The sequence below is a fragment of the Eschscholzia californica genome, unplaced genomic scaffold (genome assembly GCF_041429995.1).
Source record: "Eschscholzia californica isolate CP2 unplaced genomic scaffold, dmEscCali1.0.p SCAF_2, whole genome shotgun sequence".
NCBI classification, from domain to species: domain Eukaryota; kingdom Viridiplantae; phylum Streptophyta; class Magnoliopsida; order Ranunculales; family Papaveraceae; genus Eschscholzia; species Eschscholzia californica.
In genome coordinates, this window is record NW_028238309.1 from 42,550,602 (window position 1) to 42,576,353 (window position 25,752).

Sequence of the window (25,752 nt, forward strand, 5' to 3'; positions counted from 1 at the left end):
CGTGGTGTTTGGACACCTCCTCCTTAGGGAATTGAGAAAATACCAATAGTTGCTATTTTCGACTATTTCCCTAAATCTTATTCTAAAGGGTGTTTTAGGAAACCTAAAAGGAGGTGGATTCTTATTAGGGTTCTATATAAACACTCTTAGGGCAGAGAATAAGGTGTGGAATTTCTCTCTAAGCTTTCTTACTCTACCACATCAAGTAGAGAGGAGAAAGTGAGCTAATTCCCATTACTATCAATCTAGTCAAAGAAGAAGGTGTTCTTCTTTTCCAACCACCATTGGTGTGCTAGCTATACAACAAGGTGGGAGATCAAATTGATTGCTCGTGTCCCAAGTAGAGGAGCTACACTTGAAGCTCTTGGTCTTCTTCAATCAATTCAACTAGTTCGAGGGAAAAGCGATTAAGGTAATCTACTATCTCCATTAGATTAATTACTAGTTTTGCATGTGATCCTGGGAATACTAGTGTAGACATTAGATGTCATATTTCCGCTATAAACACTAGTAGAAGGGTGTAAATCCCTACACCAAGAACCCCAAAGGATCCCGCTCTGTGACTGATTTCCTGCATGATATGAAATCCATCTCCGATGAATTAGCTATCGCACAATGTCCCATCGATGAGGAAGACTTGGTTATTCACTCCATGAACCAACTCGGTGGCGACTTTGCCGGACTTGTACAATCGTTGAAATCTCGGGACACCACCAACTGTTCGAGGAAGGTGGGTCGGCCTTCGCAGAGTACCTCCTCTACCTTGGGACAATGCGGGTAGGTCTATAGAAGAGGCCTACACGTCTAAATGGTTCTACTCAACGAGATCAGCAAGAGAGTCTTGGATACTTGAGGCAAAAGGATAGATTAGTCATTCATTAATGAAATCTATCAACCAAGAGTCATAAGGTATGATCAGTGAAGTAGTTCGCTCACCCAGAACGACGGAGTCAAAGGGTAGGGCCTTCGTCCGCTTTACTTCGAAGAACTGGGGTCTTGGAATCACTTATTCAATCGGGGACAATTTTATATTGAATAATGTGGGAAAACTAATGTTTTTCAAAACGATAACGAGTTTTAAAACTTTGCCATTACTTTATGTAGTTTTAAAGATGACACAAGGAAACAAGTTCGACCTTGGAACATACCTAAGGAAGGTGTTAAACGAAAACATCCATGAAGGAAGGAATCGGGAGATACTTCAAATATTGGATGGAGAGTTTAAAAACAAGCTAAATGTCTCAGACTATCCATTTTTGGATTTTTTGACTGCTAAGGAAATAGAGCATCAAGAGGATGATCAAAAGAGGGCAGAACCAGAATCAATGACTTCTCGATTGTTATCAGCCATGGAGGCTACTCTTAACGAGAAACCTCTGAACATGGAAGTCCCCTCCATCACTCCGAAAACTGAGGATTCAATCCGAAGCAAAGCGAGAGTGGAGAGGTTTGATACAACCAGTAAATTATTGCGTCTGCGCCTCGAGAAAGGAAAACCAGTAGGTCCTCATGTTCGGCAAATGATAGAACTCTTTGCTAAACTAGAAGAGCTGGGTTCTCCTGTTAGCCAATCGGCAGCTAATGACATGATCCTCTATTCACTTCATGAAGGGTTCAATCTATTTAAGATGGAATATGCGATGAATGGATGGAACAAGCCTTTAGAGGAACTTGATGCAATGCTTCAGGCAGCAGAACGACTAACAATGGACTTGGAGCCAAAGAATAAGATTCTTGTGGCTCAAGAGAACAAGAGGCAGAAGAAGAAACCCGCGTTAAAAGGAAAAGGCAAACGTATTGCTAAACCTCAAAACAAAGGTATTCAATCTACGTCAAGATGTTTCTACTGCAGTGGCATAGGCCACTGGAAAAGAAACTGCCCTAAGTTCTTGGAGGACAAAAAGAATGGAACAGTAGCTTCCAATTCAGGTATAAACAGTTAACTTATCAAATACTGTAAAATTCCCAAAATATGGTATGTAATACCTAAAACTGCCCTTTCATTGTGAATGTACAGGCGCAGCTGGGAACTGAGTATTTGGCTAAGGAAGACAAGATCCAAGAGGGAGCAGAAGCCTCGACTGCTAAGGATGCTGAAAGGGATCGAAGTCTACTTTAGGCACTATTCTAGATTAATCGTTTCTCTAGTTTTTTAACATCATCTCTGTACTAAGTATTATGGAGAATCAATAAAGAATTTTATTTCTAAATTGAGATGTTAATAAGTGCTAAGTTTAACAAACTTTACCAAAAGATTCTAAACTTGGTCAAAAACCTATAAGATAGGTTCATCCCAATCGAAAGGGATGAGGACAACAAGTCCACTATAACCAAAACATGAATCAAACTGACAAGAAAGAAAGCCTTGAGTCAAAAACAGAGATTGATCTTCAAACGTACTTCTAACCTATCCATATTTGGAGTGTCCAAAAGGATTAAGATGAAGAACACGAATCAAACTCTATCCTCCAAAATCCATTTAGTCTAGACATAGCTTCTCACAAAACTACCAAAATTCCGTCTAACAGCTAAGCTTGTAAAAGCATTACAAAACTAGCTAATATTTGACGCAATTTCTTTTAAAAGAAATTTGGGCTTCTTCCATAACTAATCAAGAGAACAAAGTGTTTGTTGCTCATGATAGTATTCTTCTAATAATTAGCACACCTAGTAGTCTGGGAGAAAACACTAATTATTACAAGAATAAGTGGGAGAAAAGTACAAGTCGATTTAATTCGATCATGAGAAAAATCATGGAGGGTCATGAAGAACAATCATGAAACTTGTACAAGACGATTAAAGTCGACCAAGAGCAACAAACTGCGGCTCCTCGGAAAAGGAAAGGTTAAAGACATGATCTTATAAACCCACCGCACAAAAGCGAATGTCATTCGCCGGAGAACTCTCAAAACAAGTGAAAGTGTCTCTAAAGGAATATCTCAAAGTAGTTGAGAAAATTCCAAATTGTTGTTCAAAAGCCCTAAAAGGTCAAATCTCAAAGACACATAAAATAAAGGTTATTTCTGAAGAGATAAAAGACCTGCGCAGAAACGGAAACTGACTCTAGATTTTGGCTAGAAGCCAAAATCATCGTGGAATCCATATCTCGTCAAGACATGAAGCTTGATAATTTAAGTCAACAAAAGACCTAAATTGGTTTTCCAAAATAGAAAACTGAGAAGGATGGAAACATTCGTGTTTCCCGAAACGAGATAAGAAGAATAAAGATTCTTCCAATCAAGTTATGTCCACAAGCATGCTTCAGAAATCTATCGTTGGATTAAAAGCACGCAAGAGTTAGAATCTTCGATTCAAAAGGCAATCAGAAAAATTTGATTCCTGGAGAATGAAGAAAATCTTGAATCACGAGTTTCAAGAAGGTAAGTGGGAGTAAACAAACCTTCCGGGTCCGTATGCAGAGTACATACAAAAGATTGAGTACGACATAAGGTGTTGTATAACAGTAACGAACTGACTCAATAAAGGACCACACACAAAAGGATAAAATGCCATTTTGGGCATCTGAAGATCTATAAGCATAGATCAAAAGGATGATAGGATTAGAGAGACTCAGTACGCTGAGATGCTTGAGATCCGAAACAGAAAATCTAAGACTCGGAAAGTCTAAAAGAATTTCGACCCAAAAACTCATGACAGGGGGCGTTGCAAAACTCGGAGTCTAAAAGACACCGATGAGCTAGCACGCATGAGAGAGACATTTATGTTCGAAAACATAAAGTCAATCATGTTGGACATGATTAGCATTTAAACATCCGAATTCGGATTGGAAAACCGAAACACTACTTAGTACATCCTAGAAGGCTAAAGGATGAAGTAGTACAAAGTTGAACATGTCATCGTAGCAAACTTCCAGACGTGGAAGGAAAGTAGGCTAAAAGTGTTTTAAGCCTGGAACTGTTGCAAATACTACACAAAGAATTAAAGGCCTTAACTCTAGTAAAGATTACTAGATATTATCAAGGTTGAAGATAGTAATCTTCAAGTTAATTGATAATAAGCAAAGTTTAAAACCGACTACCACGGTAGTCAAACTAAACTGTCACCTAAGACATAGTATGAGATTCATACACAGTCTAAGGCATGAGGTATAATTTTAAACCTCGACAAGTAAAACTGAGTGGGTAAAAGGAGTTTTACGGAAGAGGCTCAGATTTACAACTCTCGTTATCAGAAATAATAAGAATTATTTCACCAGTCGTCTAAACTTGGTTTAGTGTTTAAACGACAGTCCATCGATAATAAAACGTTCCGAATAGGTTTGTCAGATACGTGATCTGATGAATGAAACCCTATTAAGTGAACTTGGAATATTTATTATCAAAAATCCCTGGTCCAGGTCATTGCATGGACAACAATGACTCACGAAGACTAGCACGGGAGTCGATGGGTTAGCGCAGTTTCATGGGCTATAGGAATAGTATATTCTATTCGACTACGTGGGTGTATAAAAGGTTTATACACTGGATAACCCTCAAATGAGAAGTACATCATTCGTGATGAACGTCAATACTTCTCATAAAGACAATTGGAGAGATTCCTCAAAACATGAGTGCTCCACTCATCTTATGTAAGGAATGCCCGACTTTGGTTCCGTTAAACGCCACGCCGTAAAAGGAGGTTATAAAGGCGGATACTGGGAAGGACAGGATAGACATGAAGTTAAGTGGGAGCGCAAGAATGGATTGTGTCACCCTAATCACATTAGGTACAAAGTGTCTCAAGGCCACTTGATGAGTAGCAACTGAAAATGCGTGGCCGCGCTCAAACGGATTAAAAGTTAATCGTTTGTCTTTTACAGTTGTACTCGGATATCAAGAAAGTCTGAATGACGTGACGTATCAGATGGGATACTAAATTGACACGGGAATCGAGGCATTGCACTTGTTCTAAGTCCAAGTGGGAGTCTGAAGGAGTTGAAGAAGATGTCCTTCGACCAAGGTGACAATGTGAACAATTTGTCGGATAGGATAATTGATGTGGAAGATCATCAAGTCCGATTGATTTAGGGATCGTAGAGTTGTAGCTAGAGACCAACTAAGATCGTCGAATTACGAAGTAATTCGCGGCTAACTTCGATCGGATCCTACAACGGGTTACACATAAGAGTGACAAATTGATCCAGGATATGACTAGTGGGAGTGAGATATAATCATGGGAGTGTCCCATAAACATATCTCATAGGCCTAAAAAGGAATTAGGCAAAGATAGTACAAAAAGGCCAAAAACAGGGTTTTTGGGCCTAGACCGGTTCGGGTACTTCTAGGACTCGGATTGGGCTGAATTTTGGAGGGTTAGTTGCTGATATAATAAACATTATATCTGCCAATTTTCGTGGTGTTTGGACACCTCCTACTTAGGGAATAAAGAAAATACCAATAGTTGCTATTTTCGACTATTTCCCTAAATCTTATTCTAAAGGGTGTTTTAGGAAACCTAAAAGGAGGTGGATTCTTATTAGGGTTCTATATAAACACTCTTAGGGTAGAGAATAAGGTGTGGAATTTCTCTCTAAGCTTTCTTACTCTACCACATCAAGTAGAGAGGAGAAAGTGAGCTAATTCCCATTACTATCAATCTAGTCAAAGAAGAAGGTGTTCTTCTTTTCCAACCACCATTGGTGTGCTAGCTATACAACAAGGTGGGAGATCAAATTGATTGCTCGTGTCCCAAGTAGAGGAGCTACACTTGAAGCTCTTGGTCTTCTTCAATCAATTCAACTAGTTCGAGGGAAAAGCGATTAAGGTAATCTACTATCTCCATTAGATTAATTACTAGTTTTGCATGTGATCCTGGGAATACTAGTGTAGACATTAGATGTCATATTTCCGCTATAAACACTAGTAGAAGGGTGTAAATCCCTACACCAAGAACCCCAAAGGATCCCGCTCTGTGACTGATTTCCTGCATGACATGAAATCCATCTCCGATGAATTAGCTATCGCACAATGTCCCATCGATGAGGAAGACTTGGTTATTCACTCCATGAACCAACTCGGTGGCGACTTTGCCGGACTTGTACAATCGCTGAAATCTCGGGACACCACCATATCCTTTGCTCAACTATTTGACAAACTACTAGACCATGAACGATCTCTCAAAGAAACCTCCATTGAACCGATTATTGCAACCGTTAACCAAACCCAATGCTAACCTGCCAGGAACAACTTCAGACAACAATTCGATAACCGCTACCCACGAACTACCCAACAGCCCTCGTCGCGTCCCGTGTGGACAAACCGCTACCAATCACAGGTCCCAAACCAAACTCGTACCAACAGAAACAATACTTACTGTCACTTCTGTAACATCCCGGGTCATGAGACAAAGGACTGCCGAAAACTCGGACACTTTCTTCGTGACTACAACTATCCAGTTCAAGGTCCTACAGGTTCGACACCATCGATCAACTACACGACTGCCTCTCCTACTATAGGCTCTGCACCGAATCAACTACCGCCTTGGATGTGGGACACCGGAGCATCAGGTCAAACTGCACCGAATCAACACTCGCTGCCCGTTCTTTCCGAATACGGAGCCCCGATGAAATTGTCTTAGATGATGGTAAATCTCTTCCCATTACACACATTGGTCATACTCAAATCTGCACAAACTCACGACCACTCATTTTAGATAATGTCCTTGTTGTCCCTCACTTACGTAATCATCTTATTTCCGTTGCTAAAATATGTCGTACTAATCGTGTTTTTGTTGAATTTTTCCCATTTCATTTCATGGTCCAGGATCTACGCATGGGGGCGCATCTCATGCGGGGAGTAAACATCAATGATGTTTACTATGGACCTCTTCCTTCTTCTGCTCAAGTTAATGCCACCGGGACAAGATCACTACTCGCGTGGCACCATACGCTTGGGCATCCTTCGTACCAAGTGTCACCCGAGTCGTTTCACTGCAAATCTTGTTCCTTGAATAAAAATCACAAACTTCCGTTTGGTCAAAATTCATTTGTTGTTCATAAACCGTTGGAACTTATTTATTCGGATGTTTGGGGACCGATACAAACCTCCGTTGAGCGATTCTTCAAGACACCCCTTGTTTCCCTATTCACCGACAACGGCGGCGAATACATTGCCCTTAAACCTTACCTCAACTCTAATGGTATCTCTCACTACACGACACCACCCCATACACCCGAACAAAACGGTGTTGCCGAAAGACGTCATCGTCATGTCGTCGAAACGGGTCTTGCTCTTCTTCACTATGCTAACCTCGCTCAAAAATTTTGGTCACATGCATTTCAAACTGCTACATATCTCATCAATCGCCTTCCTACTCCCATCCTTAATAACAAATCCCCATGCGACATGTTATTCGGAAAGCCACCCGACTACACAAAACTTAAACCAATCGGCTGCCTTTGCTACCCATGGCTACGCCCGTACACCACCTCAAAACTGCAATCCACGTTCTCATTCGTGTATTTTCCTTGGGTACTCCACCTCTCGGTCGGCGTTCAAATGCTTTGACCCAACCACATCAAAATTGTATCATTCCCGACATGTTGAATTTATTCCCCATATTTTTCCAACTTCTCCCACCGAACACCCAAACTCAACGCCACCTCAATGTTACTATTTTCCAATTCCCTATCACAATAACCTGGACTCCTCACCTACTAACCATACCTCACCACCTTTTCTCTCTCCTCAAACTCCTTTCCCTCCATCAACCAATCCTCATCCACCTACAACTTTACCCACTCAATCACTCATGCACCCTACGGACCCACTACCACCTTTCATATCTCCACAAAATCTCTCCTCATCCTCACCCATTACCCAAATGCCATCCCCAACTCAAACTCCCTCATTACCATCCATCACTGACCAATCGCCAACCCCAAGTAACACTCTCTCCTCTCCATCCAACACTGACCGTACATCACAAACTACCACCACTTCGTCTCCAAACGCAACCAACATCCCAAACTCTACAAACCTACCTCCTGTTTCACCTCCTCTGATTAAACGACATCCTAAACCCAAAAGCAAATACTTCAATTCTAACTTCATAAACTCTACTACCCTTCACCCGTTACCTACCACTCTTGAACCCAACACTCACATCCAAGCCATGAAGGATCCTCACTGGCGACATGCTATGGACCTTGAGTTCAATGCTCTCCTCCAAAATCACACTCGGGAGCTTGTTCCCCAAACCAACCAAAATGTCATTGGCTGCAAATGGATCTTTCGTATCAAGCGGAAAGCCGACGGCACCATTGATAAATACAAAGCACGCCTTGTCGCAAAAGGCTTCCACCAACAGTTTGGCAAGGACTACTTCGAAACCTTCAGTCCCGTTACAAAACCCGTAACTATTCGCACTGTTCTATCCATTGCTCTCTCTAAAGGGTGGCCCTTACGTCAGCTCGACGTCAATAATGCGTTCCTCCATGGCACTTTACATGAAGATGTCTTCATGATTCAACCACCTGGGTTTGCCTACCCCGAACTTCCAAATCACATTTGCAAACTTCGAAAATCTTTATATGGTCTGAAACAAGCCCCGCGAGCTTGGTACAATGAACTCACTTCCTTCTTACTTCACTCCAGCTTTTGCAAATCTCTCTCAAATGCGTCTCTTTTAATTTATCAACATCGTGATGTCACCTGCTACCTACTTGTCTATGTTGACGATATCGTCATCACCGGTAGTGACACCGGTTTTCTGGAAACGTTCATTCGCTCTCTTGGTCACAAATTTTCAATCAAGGATCTTGGTCCTCTACACCACTTCTTAGGCATTGAGGTTATCCCTACACCTCAAGGTCTCTTTCTCTCGCAACATCGTCACATACAGGATGTTCTTACCGCCTTTAAAATGGGTGTTCTTACTCCTCTAAGTGTCTCTGATCCTCTCTCACCACTGGACTCTACTCCACCGATTGATCCCACTCCATTTCGTAAACTAGTCGACTCACTTCAATACTTAGCCTTTACCTGACCCGACATCTCCTTTGCTATAAACAAACTCTCCCATTACATGCACACACCTAGACAATCTCACTGGCAAGCGCTCAAACGGGTTCTCTGCTATTTGAAAGGAACAGTGCACCATGGGTTATACTTACATCGTGACTCTCCCCTTATGATGTGACACGAAAATGGCACATTTGGAGAGCCTAACTTAGACTAATTAGTCCTTTTCGAGTGTTTTCAATAATATTTTATGTGTTTTTTATGTTAGGTACCTATTTTGGAGTTAAACATGTAAATCGGAATAAAGGGAACGAATTGTCACTATCATTTCATGTGTCGAAAACGAGAGAAAACGACTTCAAGCAAATCAAATGACAAGAGGAGTTAATGACGAGTCCGACGGTGAAAACGGAATTCAATTCGGAGTTCGGACGGAGAAGATGTGAGAGATGGAAGCTAAGGTCTTTTCTTGAAGGCACCCCCTTTTGGTTCTAAATGTAGAGACAAGATGAAGGCACTCTCTTGGTTTCTAAATCAAAGCCCAAGAGCCCAAAGAAGAACAAGACAAGGAAGAATCTTGGAGGCACCCTCTTTATGGATCAAAGTCAACAAAGTCTAAATGAATTGACTAAGTCTTGACCTAGGGTTTTAGTTGTGTAAGCTACTATTCATCTTCTTCTTCATTCATCATTGAACTACACAACTTTGGAAGGGAGAGAGACTAAAGGGGCTAGGGTTTGTGAGTGTTCTTGAGCTAGAGAGTTTGAGCTAGAGAGAGAGAGAGAGAGAGAGAGAGAGAGAGAGAGAGAGAGAGAGAGAGAGAGAGAGAGAGCAAGAGGAAGAAGGAGTAGCCGGCCTTGCTTGGCTGGCCTAGCAAGGCCAGCACTACAAGAGCTCGGGTAAGGCAGCCATGGAAGCTTGCACGGGATTGCACAGCAGCTGCGCACGGGAGCAGCAAATCACAAGGAGCAGCTCGGGTAAAGGAATAGTCCACGGGACTGCAAGTCGCGTCTACGGGAGCAGCAGCAGACGCGACCAGCAGCTGCTCCGGCGGACCTGCAGCACGTACGGCTCGGATTGCAGCTCGGGACGCATCTGCAGGCTCGGGACAGCAAGGCTGCTTTCACGGGACACTTTCACAGGATGCATCCGGCTCGGATCAAGCTATATGGCCGGATCTTCGAGCATTTTTGGCCGGAAAGTTGGCCGGATTTTCTTGCTTTTCCGGCAACCTTCTTGATCCGAAACCTTAGGGCTTTTGCTTCTCATCATCTTGGCTAGCTTCTCATGTAGTTTGATTTGATTTTGGAGAAGAAATTTTTAGAGAGAGAAAGCTAAGGTTAGCTTTAATGGAGGTTGTGTTCTAAATGGAGAAGATGATGGTGGTCGCTATGGGAACCCAGAAAATTGCTAAGGGGAGATCGACTGCTACTAAAAACTCATATTTTCCGACGATTTAGCCTCGAACCATCATCGAAAAAGGGGGATTTTCTCACCATTTCCTTTCCATTTCTTATTCAATCACCATATTTAGCTAACTTTAGTTTGTCGATTATATGAGATGAAATGTGATGAATTCGTGACTATGTTTAATATGATTTGATGTTTTGATATTAAATTGATGTTTATTTATTTCGATTATCGTTTTGATCGTATTTTCATGTGTCTTGTCAAGCACTTCGCATAGTTAATAGACGAAACGAAGTATTCGATATCGATCGTAGTCTAAGTCATAATTTCATGTGTCTTGTCATGCACTTCACATAGTTAGGCGACTAGACGAGACTTTCGATGACTCAGGATTAACCGATTTAGACGTTTGTTTGACTAAATATGATCTCCGGATATACGTAGTACTTAGAGACATCTACTTTAGGAGTCGAATATCGATTGTACCTCGACACATTAAATCGGACTACACATAGTCGTATGTTTATCATTATGGATTCCCGGACTTCGACACCTCTCTCAGTTATTTGTTGCCCGAATCGAGTCTTACTGTCTCCCGACTCTTGTTCCTCCGACTCTTCTCTCGAATCTCTCTCGCTCGTTTACTTTCTTGTTTAGTTTTACTTGCTTTATTCTCTTCTTGTTGCTTATTCAATCTTAAACCTCCATTTACCTTTGTTAATTTCCTTTTTAGTCTAAGTTAGTATTTGACAGCTAAACCGAGGGATAAGACCCTTCGTTATCCAAACTACCAACCTATCCTTGGATCGACTCCGGTTTTACCGGTTACTACTTGATACCTCCGCTTGGGTGTGCAACCTTTCGGGTGCATCAAGTTTTTGGCGCCGTTGCCGGGGATAGGTTTAGTAGTTTGGACATCGTTTGTTTGTTTTGTTCATTAGTTTAGTGTTGTTTGCTTACTTAGACGTTCTTGTTTTCTTTGTTTTTTTTTGTAGTTTCTTAATTTAATTTTTTTTAGGTACCGGTGTATAGGAAAAGAGCCAAAAGTAACATAATCGCGAAGGAAAAGGAAGGATTCGAGAAGCTTAAGAAGAAAGACGAACGAAACAAGAAGAACACTCGATAGTACCGCATTCTATCTCATCCTTTTTACTTGTGTGTGATTGTTTAGTTCTATAAGTGTTTGTTCCCATTTTTGCGATTGTGTGTAGTATCCTTGAATATTGTGAGATCATGGCAAGTTGGTCATTTGATGAGAATGACCTTATGCGAACTCTTTCCAACACCAGTCGACCATCTACAAGTCATCAGGACTACTCAAACTTATATAGGAATGGTCCAACTAGTGATAGGAATAGGCGAGTTGAGCCTGACCGACCTAGGATGACCATGGGTGAATATCGACGGATGTATGGAGTCGGTGAGACTCGTCATGAATATGGTTTTAGGGATTATGAGCATGAGGGTAATCAACCCCGTAAGAGTCTTCGAGACTATCGACAAGAATTTGGGATGACCACACCTTCATGTATGAATTTGTCATTTGTTGAGGACCGTAGTTCTATTAGTATTGATCGACCGCGTCGAAGTCTTCGTGACTATCGACAAGCATATATGAACGGTTCATTTAGTGATGACAATTCCCGACTCGATGATTACACTCAAAGAGTCGAGTCTAGGTATCTACATGAAGGTAGTGAAGAAAGGACCATGGAGACTATTAGCCCGGTTTGTGCTATTTGTGCGAGCTTAGACCATTTGACCGAGTATTGTCCCATGATCCGTGTTCCGCGAGAGTCTTCGTCTAGTTATACTCATGTGCCTTATTACGAGGAGATGTCTGAAGACACTCTCCATGCAATTTTAGAGTACCAAACTAGATTTAATCGAGATATAACGGAGATCACGGAACGGATTCTCAAAATTGTTGATAGACTTGAGTCAGAGCCTATCGTCGACGAGGAAGGGGTTTGCGCACCCCAAACTCAAGAAGAGACTATGAATGATGGTGAGGGTAATACACCTAACTCTAGTCTTAAGTTAAATGTCGAAGAAGCTCCTGATAGACCTTTAGAGTATGAACTGACCGATGACCCTTATTGCTCACTCTCCCGACCTTCGTCATCTCACCATGATAGGACTACAGTAGACCTTGATGTTCAGGATGAGGGCTTTATGAGCAAGTTTGGGGATGAAACTATTATGAACTTTCCAATTTTTGACACTTGTGAGGAGGTTGTCTTAGATGCCAGATTAGGAACGAATGGTGTTGTAACCAACTTTGAGGCTTTAGATGCCTTTAAGGACGTCGATGACATAGTAGTTAGCGAGATAATGGATAGCTTATTCGATTATTTACCTAAGGAAATTACGGACCTTGACTTGGTCCCCGAGCCTATTGCCTTACCCTTAGAGTCTAGTTCGACCTTCCACATGATCTCAGACTCGGTTGTTGACCCCTTATGGGACACTTCGGACGTCTTTCCTAGCATGCCTAGGGACTTAGTGGATGTTTTATCCACTAAGCTTGAGTTTGACTTTTTACCTTCGACCGACTTCCTGACCCTTCACTTATATGTCGATCATTTTGACGACTTTTTAGTCGTCGCCCCTAGCATTTATGCGTACTTAATGGACCGTGCATCCACTAAGTTTGGGGATGGTCTCTTTTCGCTTTTAGTCTCATGTGCACTTCGTTGGTTTAATATTTTTGTGAGACTTTTAGCAATTGTATATAGTTTTCTTTGGGTAGACCCCCAAATCTTCCGGCTTTTACTATATGATCGTTAGCCGATTAAGATGGGTCTTGATGTTTGTGGGTAGCATCTCTGGAAACCCTCCACGAGACATAACTCGTGCTCTTGTGTGACAACAAGAGAATCAAAGGCTAATTGCATAGCTCAATGCAATCGAGTGATCCCGCGTGAGTGGTCATTTTATATGGTCATGTTTCTATGTGCTTCATTTTTATGATATTTCTTGATACTTTAGGAGCATTTCTTACGTGTTTTACTTCTAAGGCGTGGTTTGTTCCAAGTTTGGGGATGGCGTGAGCTTGACATCAACTTAGAACCCCTTTATACACGAGTCTTGGTAGTATCATCTTTTATCTCCTTCGGTTATGGTATAATCTCTCCACTCTTCTCTTCAAATTGATGTGCCTCTTTATCCTTTGGTGAGTGTATGCTTAGAACATTGAGGACAATGTTAGTTTTAAGTTTGGGGATGCGGGATATGACCATAACCAATGCATGACCATGGGTTTCAAAGACAAAAGGGTTCAAATTAGCCAAAATTTGAAAATTTTTGAACATTTTGAGTAGATTTGCATGTGATTGTAGTGATAGTTTTAAGGATGTTGATGCCTATGTGTCGAGTTTATGAGTTTTGCGATTGTTAATGGTCTTTGCATGAAAGTCGAGTCTTTGAGTGTTTGTATTATACTATGGGAGTAACATCTTAGTGAAGAAGAAACATCTCTAAGAGACCTAGAGTAGTCATTAGTGGAGACTTAACCCATGTGAGAGCTCAAAGCCTAAAGTGTCCTTCGAGTGTACTCTTCCGCGCTAACTCCGAGTAGAATGAAGAGCTACTCAACCTCGTAACTATTAAAAGAGCTCGTTTGATCTCGTGTGCTCAACTTCCTTAGCCACTAAGAGTGACATTAGGATAGCGAATTAACCTTGACCTTGTAGTCTATGAAACCCAATAAGAGTGTCAACTAGAGGAAAGCGGATACTCCATCATCATCCATCATCTTATATCCCGAGAATGAAGACATGAAAAGAAAAGAATGAAGAATGTCAAAAGCAAGTATGAAAGGAAAAAAAATTGATTGCACGAATGTAGTATTGTGTGAGTTATGTTTGTTTTATGTGATGTTGTGTTATGAAAAAAAAAAAGAGAAAAGGTGAAAAAAAGAAAGAAAGAAAGACAAAAAGAAAAAAAAGAAAAAAAAAAAGAATGATGAATAAAGTTGTTTATGTTATATTTGAGCATGTTAGCTCTTTTGTGTGAGTGATGTGATTGTATATATGTGTGTTTGTGTGTATGTTCATGAATAAGTATTCGAAGCAAGAAACGAATGTGGAAGTGCTTAAGAGGTTCTATCATGAAGAGTTCGACATTCTCGGGAATCCTCCATCATCATCCATCTCTAGTATCCGTTAACCTTTGGAAGGCATTCTTAGAGGGTAGAATGGGTGAGAAGGGTGAGTGAGCTTCCCCACTCCGTTTAGTGGCTAATTCCTTTTCGAAGATCATTCATTCCAAAATGTTGTCCTCACCCCTTTTTATGTGTTGAGTCCATGTTAGTGATCACACTCACACATACGAGCGAACCATTCTTGAGTGATTTCATATTTGGAGTGTATGTCCGTGAGGCCGAAGTCGAGGCGAAATGTATTAAACTAGGAATCAAGGCGTTGTGACTTCGGAACATAGATGTTGCTCGTTATGGTTTGACACTTTCATTTTAGGGTAAGATCATTAGTAAAGGGGCCTTTAGCTTTTACAAGAACTTATTTACTTGATTCATTATGTGTTGACATGCTTAAACCCTTTACTATACGAATCATGCTTATCTATGATTTCGATGTTGGACCCTTGTGTATTTGAAACCACGATGTTTGTGGGTGTCATCTATGGAAACCCTCACGAGACAAAACTCGTCCTCTAGGGGTAACCTAGAGGTTTAAAGGCTTGTTGCATACGCTAAATGCAACCGGGATGCCTCTGAAAGTGAGTTAGGCTTTTATTTTGTTTTATTTGCTCGAGGACTAGCAATGTTTAAGTTTGGGGATCTTCTTGATGTGACACGAAAATGTCACATTTGGAGAGCCTAACTAAGACTAATTAGTCCTTTTTGAGTGTTATCAATAATATTTTATGTGTTTTTCATGTTATGTACTTATTTTGGAGTTAAGCGTGTGATTCGGAATAAAAGGAGCGAATTATCACTATCATTTCATGTGCCGAAAATGAGAGAAAAAGACTTCAAGCAAGTCAAATGACAAGTATAGTCAATGACGAGTCCGACGGTGAAAACGGTGTTCAATTCGGAGTTCGGACGGGGAAGATGTGAAAGAAAGAAGTCCGAGGGTATTCTAGTCCTTTGTGAGAATTTGAAGATGTAGAGACAAGGATGGAGGCACTCTCTTGGTTTCTAAATCAAAGCCCAAAACCAAGTCCAAGCCCAAGAAATATTAAGAGAAGAAGAATTGTGTAGAGATTTTATGGGCACCCATTTGTGGCCTAAAGACTTAGTCAAGTTTGACTAAGTCTAGGGTTTGAATGAAGTTAGAGAAAGGGGTCAAAGACACTATTCATCATCTTCTTCAACAACTAAGAGGAGAGAGAAAAGAGGAGGCAAGGCTTTTAGGGTTCTTCAAGTTCTTTAGTTCTAGGGTTTTGGTAGGAGAAGAGAGCAAGAGAAAGGAGGAGGCCGGCCAAAGCATAGGCCGGCCAGCACACTAGGTCGGCCTAGATTTGGACGGCCGAGCAGCAGCTCGGGTGAGCTGCACGGGACCGCGCAACAGCTGCTGCTGCACCGGATGGAGGACGCGACCAGTGCCTGCTTGAGAAGCTTCTCCAGCGAAACAGCAAGCTGCTGTGCACGGTCAACCATGAAAACCGAACAGCAGCTCGAACGGGATTTGTTGGAACGTGCAGGACGGGCATAAGACGTGCACGGGATGCGTCCACAGCTCGGGCTAGAGTTGCAAGGCTCGGACAGCACTCATTTGGCCGGATCTTGAATTTTGGCCGGATTTCTTCACTCTTTGACCGGATTTTTATGAGTTTTCCGACAACCTTCTAGATCCGAAACCATAGGGCTTTTACTTCTCATGTCCTTAGCTAGCTACCCATGTGTTTTGATTTGATTTTGGGTTAGAAATTTCTAGAGAGAGAAAGCTAGGGTTAGCTTTAATGGAGGTTGTGTTCTAAATGGAGAAGATGATGGTGGTCGCTATGGGGAACCCAGAAAATTGCTAAGGGGAGATCTGCTGCAACTAAAAACTCATATTTTCCGACGATTTTAGCCTCGAACCATCATCGAAAAAGGGGGGATTCTCTCACCATTTCATTTCCATTTCTTATTCAATCACCATATTTAGCTAACTTTAGTTTGTCGATTATATGAGATGAAATGTGATGAATTCGTGACTATGTTTAATATGATTTGATGTTTTGTGTTAAATTGATGTTCATTTATTTTGATTATCGTTTTGATCGTATTTTCATGTGTCTTGTCAAGCACTTCGCATAGTTAATAGACGAAACGAAGTATTCGATATTGATCGTAGTCTAAGTCATCATTTCATGTGTCTTGTCATGCACTTCACATAGTTAGGCGACTAGACGACACTTTCGATGACTCGGGATTAACCGATTTAGACGTTTGTTTGACTAAGTATGAGCTTCGGATATACGTAGTACTTAGAGACATCTACTTTAGGAGTCAAATATCGATTGTACCTCGACACATTAAATCGGACTACACATAGTCGTATGTTTATCATTATGGATTCCTGGACTTCGACACCTCTCTCACTTATTTGTTGCCCGAACCGAGTCTTACTGTCTCCCGACTCTTGTTCCTCTGACTCTTCTCTCGAATCTCTCTCACCCGTTTACTTTCTTGTTTAGTTTTACTTGCTTTATTCTCTTCTTGTTGCTTATTCAATCATAAACCTCCATTTACCTTTGTTCATTTCCTTTTTAGTCTAAGTTAGTATTGGACATCTAAACCGAGGGATAAGACCCTTCGTTATCCAAACTACCAACCTATCCTTGGATCGACTCCGGTTTTACCGGTTACTACTTGATACCTCCGCTTGGGTGTGCAACCTTTCGGGTGCATCACGTTACACTTCGTGCGTTCTCAGACTCTGACTGGGGCGGAGTCCACGATGGCGGTCGATCTACTATGGCATACATTTTGTACTTAGGTTCCAACATCATTTCATGGCGCTCCTCCAGCCAAAAGTCCGTTTCTCGCTCCTCCACAGAGGCTGAATACAAAGCGGTTGCAAATGCGGCTGCCGAAATCTCATGGGTGCAAAACTTACTTCTTGAACTTGGAATCAAACCTCTACACACCCCACAACTATTTTGTGACAACACTGGTGCAACTTATTTGTGTGCCACTCCGGTATACCACTCCAAAATGAAACATGTTGCATTGGATTATCACTTCGTTAGGGAACAGGTTAATGCTGGCAAACTACAGGTACTACATATTAGCTCCAAAGATCAACTTGTCGATGTTCTCACCAAGCTACTTCCGAGGACGCCATTCACTTCCATTCGTTCCCAAGATTGGAGTATCAAACGGATCCTCCATCTTGCGGGGGTGTATTAGCAATAAATAAATTACATTATTATATCTTTGTATTCAATTCATATATTATATATTAGGTAGCTTTTTTTGTTGAACTATTCTTTCATTAATAGGAATAAACGTTATTACAATATTTATCAACTAAAATACAAGGAATATTATGCCACATTTTGCTTCTATTTTTCTTTCTCGCCCATTTTGCTAGCTTGTCTCCATTCAAGTTGAGATCTCTTCTGGTGTAATTGAATTGCACTATATCAAATTCTCTTCTGCTTTCTCGAATTCTTCAGATATGAATCAACGATTGCCAGTTGACAGAGTGTCTTTTACCATGGATGTTCTTGATGAGATTTAAGTTGTCACTTTCTATGATTATTGACTTGTGATTTTGTTCTTTCGCCCAACATAGACCTTCTAAGATTGCTATTGCTTCACATTCTTCACTATTTCTTGCCCTCAATGTTTTCACTTGAGCTGCTATGAATTTTGCATCTGCATCATGTGCAATCAAGCTAATTCCCGAATTTGATAGTACATTAGTGAAAGATGCATCAACATTAATTTTAATGAAAGGTATTGTTGACGGTTGCCATTTCTCAGGAGATTTTTGATTGATTTTCGCCGGTTTTTTGTTGGTTTTTGGAAATGCCTTAATCATTCTAATGATTTTATCAAGATCATTTATTTCGTGCTGGAAGCAGTGGTCACATCTAACTTTCCATAATATCCAAAGGATGCTAGCAAAATTAATATCTTCATTAGTATAATAAGTTTGGTTATTATCTTGCCACGAGAAGATCCATTCCGAGATCGAAATAGTATTTTCAGATATAATATTAAAATTAAACCAAACGTTTCTAGCTATAGCACAGTGTAATAATGCATGTTCAATTGTTTCAGTATGCATACAATTTGGGCAAGTGAAGTTATTGTCAATGTATTTTCCTATTCTGTCTCTCACCGGGAGAGCTTTTGTACAAATTTTCCAGATGAAAATCTTTATTCTAGGAATAGTAGGAAGGTTCCAGATGAAATTCCAGTTCTGCGAGTTAGCTGAGGGGGTGATATTATTAGTGCTAATGCGATGGTACATCGATTTGACTGAAAAGTTACCTGATTTTGTGAGCTTCCATTTGAGTTGATCTTTACCTTCGCTGTTCACCGGGATAGCTTTGATCAAATTTTGCGTCGTGATATCAAAGTTGGCATTGAGAATCTCATTGTTCCAGTTGTTGTTAGTAATGAGTTGGGCCGCTTTGTTCAAACTGGATTGATTGTTGTTTTGCACTGATTCGTTAACCTCGGGGATCCAGTTATCGTCCCAGATGTTGATATCTTCACCAGAGTGCACCTCCCAAGTGGTCAGGTCATCTATGAGATTGTAGTGTTTCCTGATCGTCTTCCAACTCCAAGAGTGATGGGGTTTAGCTAGGCCAGGTTTATCCGAATGGGGAAAATATTTCGCTTTAAGAAATTTAGCCCATATAGCTTCTGGCTCAGTTTTAAGCCTCCACGCAAGCTTGGAGAGTAGAGCGGTGTTATTCAAAATTGAATATTAGCAATAAAATATATTATTACATCTTTGTATCCAATTCATATATTATATATTAGGTATCTATTATTCAAAATTGGAAAGGTCATGATCTGTTGTAACAGTTGCTCAATTATCTCCTAAATTAGTGTTGTAAATTAGTTTAAATACCCATTGAGGTTAATGAGAAAATTGCTTCAATCAATTAGTTTTGTATCTTCATAAAGAACACTCCGAGAATTAGTAATTGCTAATGCCAAAAGAAATCAACACCGAAATCGCCAAATATCTTGATAGAAATCCGCGGAATAATTTTACTGTTGGTATAACATTAAAAATGAAAACGAGGGAGAGAAAAAAAAAATTCGTTCAAAGCTTCTGACTTGTATATATAAGATGGGGAGGAAAGATGATTATAAATAACCATCCACTAGTTGCCACTTAACAAGATGCATCCATTCAATGGGATGTGCCCATTAAAGATGGAAAGGTGAATGGGTGTGATGGCAACTGATTTTCTGTTGCACATAGCCTTAATAAGTCACCGTATGCACACACCCATGCCTACAGCAAACCAACTTCTCAAATGTTGAAAATTTCTAACAGAAACTGCATAGCCAAAAAAAAAAAGAGATTTTGTTAAAGAAAAAAAAAAAAAAAAAGAGATTAACATACCATACCTGATACCACATAAGTATTTCATAGCTAATTTCGTTATGAATTAGCTACACCCTTTGGAAGTGCCAGACTAAAAGAAAATTGGTTGATACAATCCCATAGATGTTAATGGTGTCTTAACTGATATCCATTGGTTTTTTCATCCTTTTGCTATTCGAGGAAAAAAGAAGAACAAAAATCATATGTTCCTACAGTGTCATATCACAACCTAGATTTGGAAATTTTACTCAAGAAGCTTCAATTATCCATGTTCTAGAACCTAGAAGACAGTTTCAATCAATGGAACAACAACCAACCATTTCCAAAATCAAACTAACGGTACCCGAGAGAAGAGTATATGAATAAGACGGTGCCACGGATTTAGCGATGAATTGGACGTGATTGAATATTTGTCTATGAAGGTCTATAAAGTATATACCATGTTGTTTTATGTGTCTAAACTTACTGTAGGTATATTTGTACTTTTACTTCACTCTCAAAACTGATGATAAAAGAAGATAGTCAAGATGATGAAGAAGCTACATAGTCAAGAAAAGGAAAGATTAGAGGGTAAAAGGATTATCAAGACACAAAGAAACCTTGTTTTATTTATCTGATCAGAAGTACATAACTAGCTGGATGTATAAACAACAATAGGACTTCTCACACTGTGAACCCCATCTGACCAGTATAGTATGGCTGTCGCGTTTTCTTCCTTCTTTAATCCATCTCCTTCAACAATCAATGCAAAAGACTTCATCTCATTTAAAGACTCAAAAGACAACACACTAGGCTCGACAGTCACCTTAATCCTATCATCCGAAGTGATTGTCGCCTTGTATGTTGAATTTGCATCTCCAACATTTGTTACAGTTCTTGGGAACTTGATCTTAATGGATTCTCCGTCTTTAACTTTTGCACCAAATGAAGGATAATTTAGATCCCTTGCGGTTCCCTCGACAGCTCGATTTTCAGGACAAGTATGGTTAGTTATGAGTTTAACTTTGCTCGTACTGTAACCGATATCACAAAGCATATTAACGTAGTCATCTGTAACCAAGTCATACACTAAACCAGGATTTATCGCTTTTACAGGATTTATATTACCCGCTCCAAAGTCAAATGCACTTTCTTTACTCTTGGTACCGTTCATAGGAAAAGCTATAGATAGAAACCAATTAGTAAATGGTGGTCAGGATACAAGGACTAAGTAACAAAAGGAACAAAAAAGAGACTTGGTTGAAAATACCCGTAGTCATAAGAGCAGATTTAATAGCAGAAGGCGACCATTTAGGATGGAAAGATTTAACATAAGCTGCTGCTCCTGTTACATGGGGGCATGACATGGACGTCCCCGACAGTACACTATACTTTACGGACCTTTTATCACCTGGTACATCTGATGGGTTACCTTTAGGTGAGAATGCAGCAAGTATTTCAATTCCCGGGGCACTAATATCTGGCTGATATATAATACATGACAAATAACTAAGTGTTAGAGAAGCCAATAAAGTTAAGTCGGTTGGTATTTGTTTTGTAAACCTAAAATTGACCCAAATCAGGCAGTCAGACGAGTTAGACATTAGAAGTTAAACAAAACAACATTTTGAAATCTGGGAGTCAATTCAAACTCTCAAACCACATATCAGATACTGATGGAAAAGAAAATCTACCTCACATAAATAATTGATACCTTTACAATATCTGGTAAGATGTTGTTTGGCCCACGAGAAGAGAATGAAGCAACTAATGGCGCTTTGGAATTTTTTATAGACTCCGATTTAAGAATAGTCCCCATAGGTTGTCTGGTAGTTGAAATGCATAAGTTAGTGAACTAATAGTTTGAAGCACTAAACAACTATATCTTTGGATACTTTTGTAGGCTTACTTGGTTGAGTTGAAGTAGGAGAAGACACTTTTGCCGACCGTAGTATTTAAAAGAGTTGCAGGTAAGGCGTAAACGAAAGAAAAATCGGAATATTCATTGTCCTCAATCACAATAGTTCCTAATGCATTCGCTCTTAAAGCTTCTTCCCCTCGGTCATTTGATTCACATATCACAATCTTGTCCTTCACTAAATCTTTATCGAGACAAGAATTGTAACAAAACCTGACATTTGAAACAAGACGAATAGGTAAAACTCGAATTTCTTATCTTTATAATCCAGTAATTGTAAAACCTGAAGTAGCAAAATTTACCGAGCTTGTTCAGAGGAACACTTAGTCGAGACATTTTTCCCATACAAAATAGGAAATCTAGTTCCATTCAATTGAAAGCCGTTAACAGCACCACCCTGAACAAGGGAAACAAGGTCAGATGAATAAGCGAATATACTAACATTCCATTCAAAATTGAAAGACAATGTAAAACTACAAGAATTGATAAAGTATACCTCGAATGTCTTCCCATCTCCCAAAACTACCTTGTTGATGATCCTACGATCTGTGCTTGTCGCTCCCACAGTTAACAACCAAGGTGCATTGCTACTCACAGATTGCCGCCAGGGGCCACCGTTACCTGCTGAATGCGATGTGAGAATTCCATTTTGAATCGCATGAAAAGCACCGATGGCAATAGGATCTTCATCAAATTCCTCTGCACTATCTGAGCCTAATGAGACTGAAAGTAAGTTGACCCCATCGGCGATTGCGTCATCAAAGCCAGCCAAGATGTCCTCGCTAGCACAACCTAATCCTGTACAGACCTTATAAGCAGCAATTCTTGCAGATGACACAGCACCTCTAGCATTTCCCTTAGCTATTTCGTAGAAACTCACATCCTTCACTATGTTGCCTGCTGCAGTTGATGCAGTATGAGTACCATGTCCTTCGAAATCCCTCACACTGTTGTCTTGTGAATAATACCGAGCCCCGATGACCTTGCTGAATGTACAAAAGAGATAAATATAAATTATATATATATATATATATTTACATTTGCATAGAATAGAAAACATGTAGCTTATAATTTGTTGATAATTAAAGAGACAATTGAGTGGGAACATTACTTGTTGCAAGTGAAATTTTTGCCACCTTTACAAACGCCCTTCCATTTCGTTGGTGGAGGCCCGAATCCGACATCTTTGAAACTTTCTGACTCGGGCCAAATTCCTGTATCTAGTACTCCAATAATGATATCACTCTCAGTTGTAGAAACTCGTTCTACGGTTTCTACGAGTCCTAGAAAGTCCCACGATCTTGTTGTATGAAGTTGTAGTTTTTTACTAGAAAATATAGACACTATGTCTTTCCTTCCTGTGCACATATTACATACATAAGTTATTTGGAACAATAAACATATCAAAATGGGGTTATTCATTAGTTACCATAAAGCTTGTGAACTTCTTGTTTAGTAAGTTTTGCTGCAAATCCATTGAAACTCCTTTTGTAGCTATGTATTAGGACATCTTTCACCAAGCTGTAGAAGAACCATGAAAATGATTTTGTAAATGATGTAAATTAAGTTATTACAAGAAATTCTTCATAATGTGAGACTAGCAACTATTTCTGCCTGTCTAAATTTTTCAAAAAAACTATTGTTTAATTGATACTACCTTTCGCCGATAACATCTTTTAGAATACTCTCATGGTGAGATGTTGGAGAATATTCAGTGTCAGATGGAAGCCCACCCATGTACACGATATATATCTGCATAAGTCATTGACACCATCGTCACGATATGAATCACAAACTTCCAATAATATATATATATATATATATATATATAGACTAGGGATTTGAAGTTCAAAAAATTTATTTGCTTTATTTATGTGCTGGTTTTTTTTTTAATTTAGGTAGAAATGGTCAGAGTTGTAAGGCATGAGAAAACAATAGTGTAATAGTCAATGATATAATGTTCAAGCACTAGTGATGATCTACTTACTGTAAATCAGTTTTGGTAGATTGTAAATTGCTAATTTGAAAATAACATTGTTACTTTGAAGTATATAAGTTCTTTAAAAATGAAAAACTTTAAAGAATTAAAGAAAATCATTTGAAAATCGTAGTTGAGTAATAATTTCTTTTTGGTAGTTGAATAATAATTGTAAATGAGAGAAAACACTATTCGAATTAAACATTTGCACAAGAAAACCACATAGAAATGAAAAACAATAGATAACTAGATATGAGAACAAACTTTTCTATCTTCATTTAAGCCAGTATCAGAACTAGTAAAAGCTAGAATCGCCAAAAAGAAAATGGAGAAAATGCTAACAAGAAAAGGAGATGAGCTTAAATTGTAAAGGGCCATTTCTCGGACTCGAATGAAAAACTATTATCCCCCACAAGTGTTTAAATAGGAGAATGGAGGGACTCAAATTGGAGATGTAGTTGGTATATTTGGTGAATTCAAGACTTTCATTCATATAATTCTTTTGTTAATGGCAAATTTAGAAAAAGAAAAGTACTCAATGTTTCTCATTTGGAGATATTCATAATATACCTGCTAAATCTAAAAAGTTCATTGTTTTTATGCAATACGTGTTTTCCTAATATTTACACCACTAGCAAATGTAAACTCATAAACTTATTATTTCTTCTCGAACACGTTTAAGTAACTCTTAAGATAACTCCAATATTTCCTTAATAGAAAACGATAAAAAAAATTATGATTTATCATGCACTATTAGTGTTTAAAAGATTAGTAAGAAAAACGTTTCTATACACGTATCACACAATAAAAGAAATTTCGTCCATAATGCTGACAATGTTCTGACTTATATATTTTTAAAACTAGTCAATTCTTAACGTCAAAAGAGATGTTACAAATGATGTAAAAGTAAATGTCATTATTACAGGTTGTTTTAGGTCCCTATAGCACATTGTGACGTCCATATTTCAAAAAAAATGTCTAACATGTGTCAGATTCCTAGAATTGATACTATGATACACAATATTTACATTTGTTGATTGTATGGAATAGATTCATTATACAATGGGTCACGGCAGGGGTCTCAAATTTATGTACTACCTTTGGGACAAATCATAAATGTCATTGAAGAATTTAAAGATTACAAGAAGAAGCTTCAAGGGCCGAGCAACCCAGACATGCCAAAAGGAATCAAAGTAGCAAAAAAAAAAATGAAGAATATGTAATAGCATCCCTATTGAAGTGGCCCTAAAACTAGATCCAAATTTACGAAATATTAATACTATGGAAGATGAAGTTGAGGATTTGATTTTTGCGTGTTGTATGTCTAATTTTCAAAAAAATTCAAATCGAGGGACAAATCGATGAATAATCGGTTAATAACAGAGAGTAGAAGTTTTGAGTCTTGAGTTTGCTTGATTTTGCAAATCGGATTCTGCAAATCGAGTTTGCAAGTTTTGTAAACGTAGATTGCATTCTTCAAATCGAGTTTGCAAGAGCTACAAACTCATATTGCATTATGCAAATTGAGTTTGTAAGACTTTCAAATCAATTTTGCACGTTAAATTTTATAATCCGAATTTCCAAGAATTGCAAAGCCATTTTGCAGAAAAACTGGAAACAGAAAATGTTGTTCTTCTGTGTTTTGTTTTACTGTAGTGATTTTGTAACAAAAAGTTCTACTTGTGGCATGGTTATGGTTTTGTTGCAGTTGGGTTGATTTCAAAAAAATGTTGAGTTGGGTTTATTCTCTTTTATTGAATCTGCCCATTCAAGAAAATTTTAATAAGTTAGGTAGGTTTTTTTATTTTGATAAATGGGTGTTCATCAAATTCAATGGAAACTTCTTAGTTATTGCCTTATTGGCTCATGATTTTTAATGTAGTGCTTCTAATTCTGATATAGGGATTCTCATATGTATTTAATAGGTCAATCCTCTTCGGTTTACAACTTTTATCTCGTATAAATGTTGTAATCCAG

The 25,752-nt window shown here is 39.2% G+C and overlaps 2 protein-coding genes across 3 annotated transcripts in view; one reads left to right on the forward strand and one right to left on the reverse strand.

Moving 5' to 3' along the window:
• Positions 1–10,129: 10,129 nt before the first annotated feature.
• The window catches only part of LOC147558066 (uncharacterized protein At5g02240-like), a 72,554-nt gene continuing 56,931 nt past the window's right edge, over positions 10,130–25,752 (forward strand). The window contains exon 1 of the mRNA XM_086659630.1: positions 10,130–11,244. The gene's annotated coding sequence lies outside the window, so the exon portion shown is untranslated. The remainder of the gene's footprint in view (positions 11,245–25,752) is intronic.
• LOC147558067 (subtilisin-like protease SBT4.4) lies at positions 20,480–24,403 on the reverse strand. Of its 2 annotated transcripts, none has more exons than XM_086659626.1 (10): positions 24,346–24,403; positions 23,455–23,549; positions 23,227–23,318; positions 22,909–23,155; positions 22,294–22,783; positions 22,100–22,194; positions 21,789–22,010; positions 21,594–21,705; positions 21,150–21,363; positions 20,480–21,061 (listed from the first exon to the last, which is right to left on the reverse strand). In XM_086659626.1, exons 2-10 carry the CDS (start codon positions 23,532–23,534, stop codon positions 20,532–20,534), a joined length of 2,082 nt encoding a protein of 693 aa, XP_086515752.1. In that variant the 5' UTR covers positions 23,535–23,549; positions 24,346–24,403; the 3' UTR covers positions 20,480–20,531. The 2 variants fall into 2 exon arrangements, with proteins under 2 accessions (XP_086515752.1, XP_086515751.1); XM_086659625.1 differs by having other exon boundaries at positions 24,040–24,368.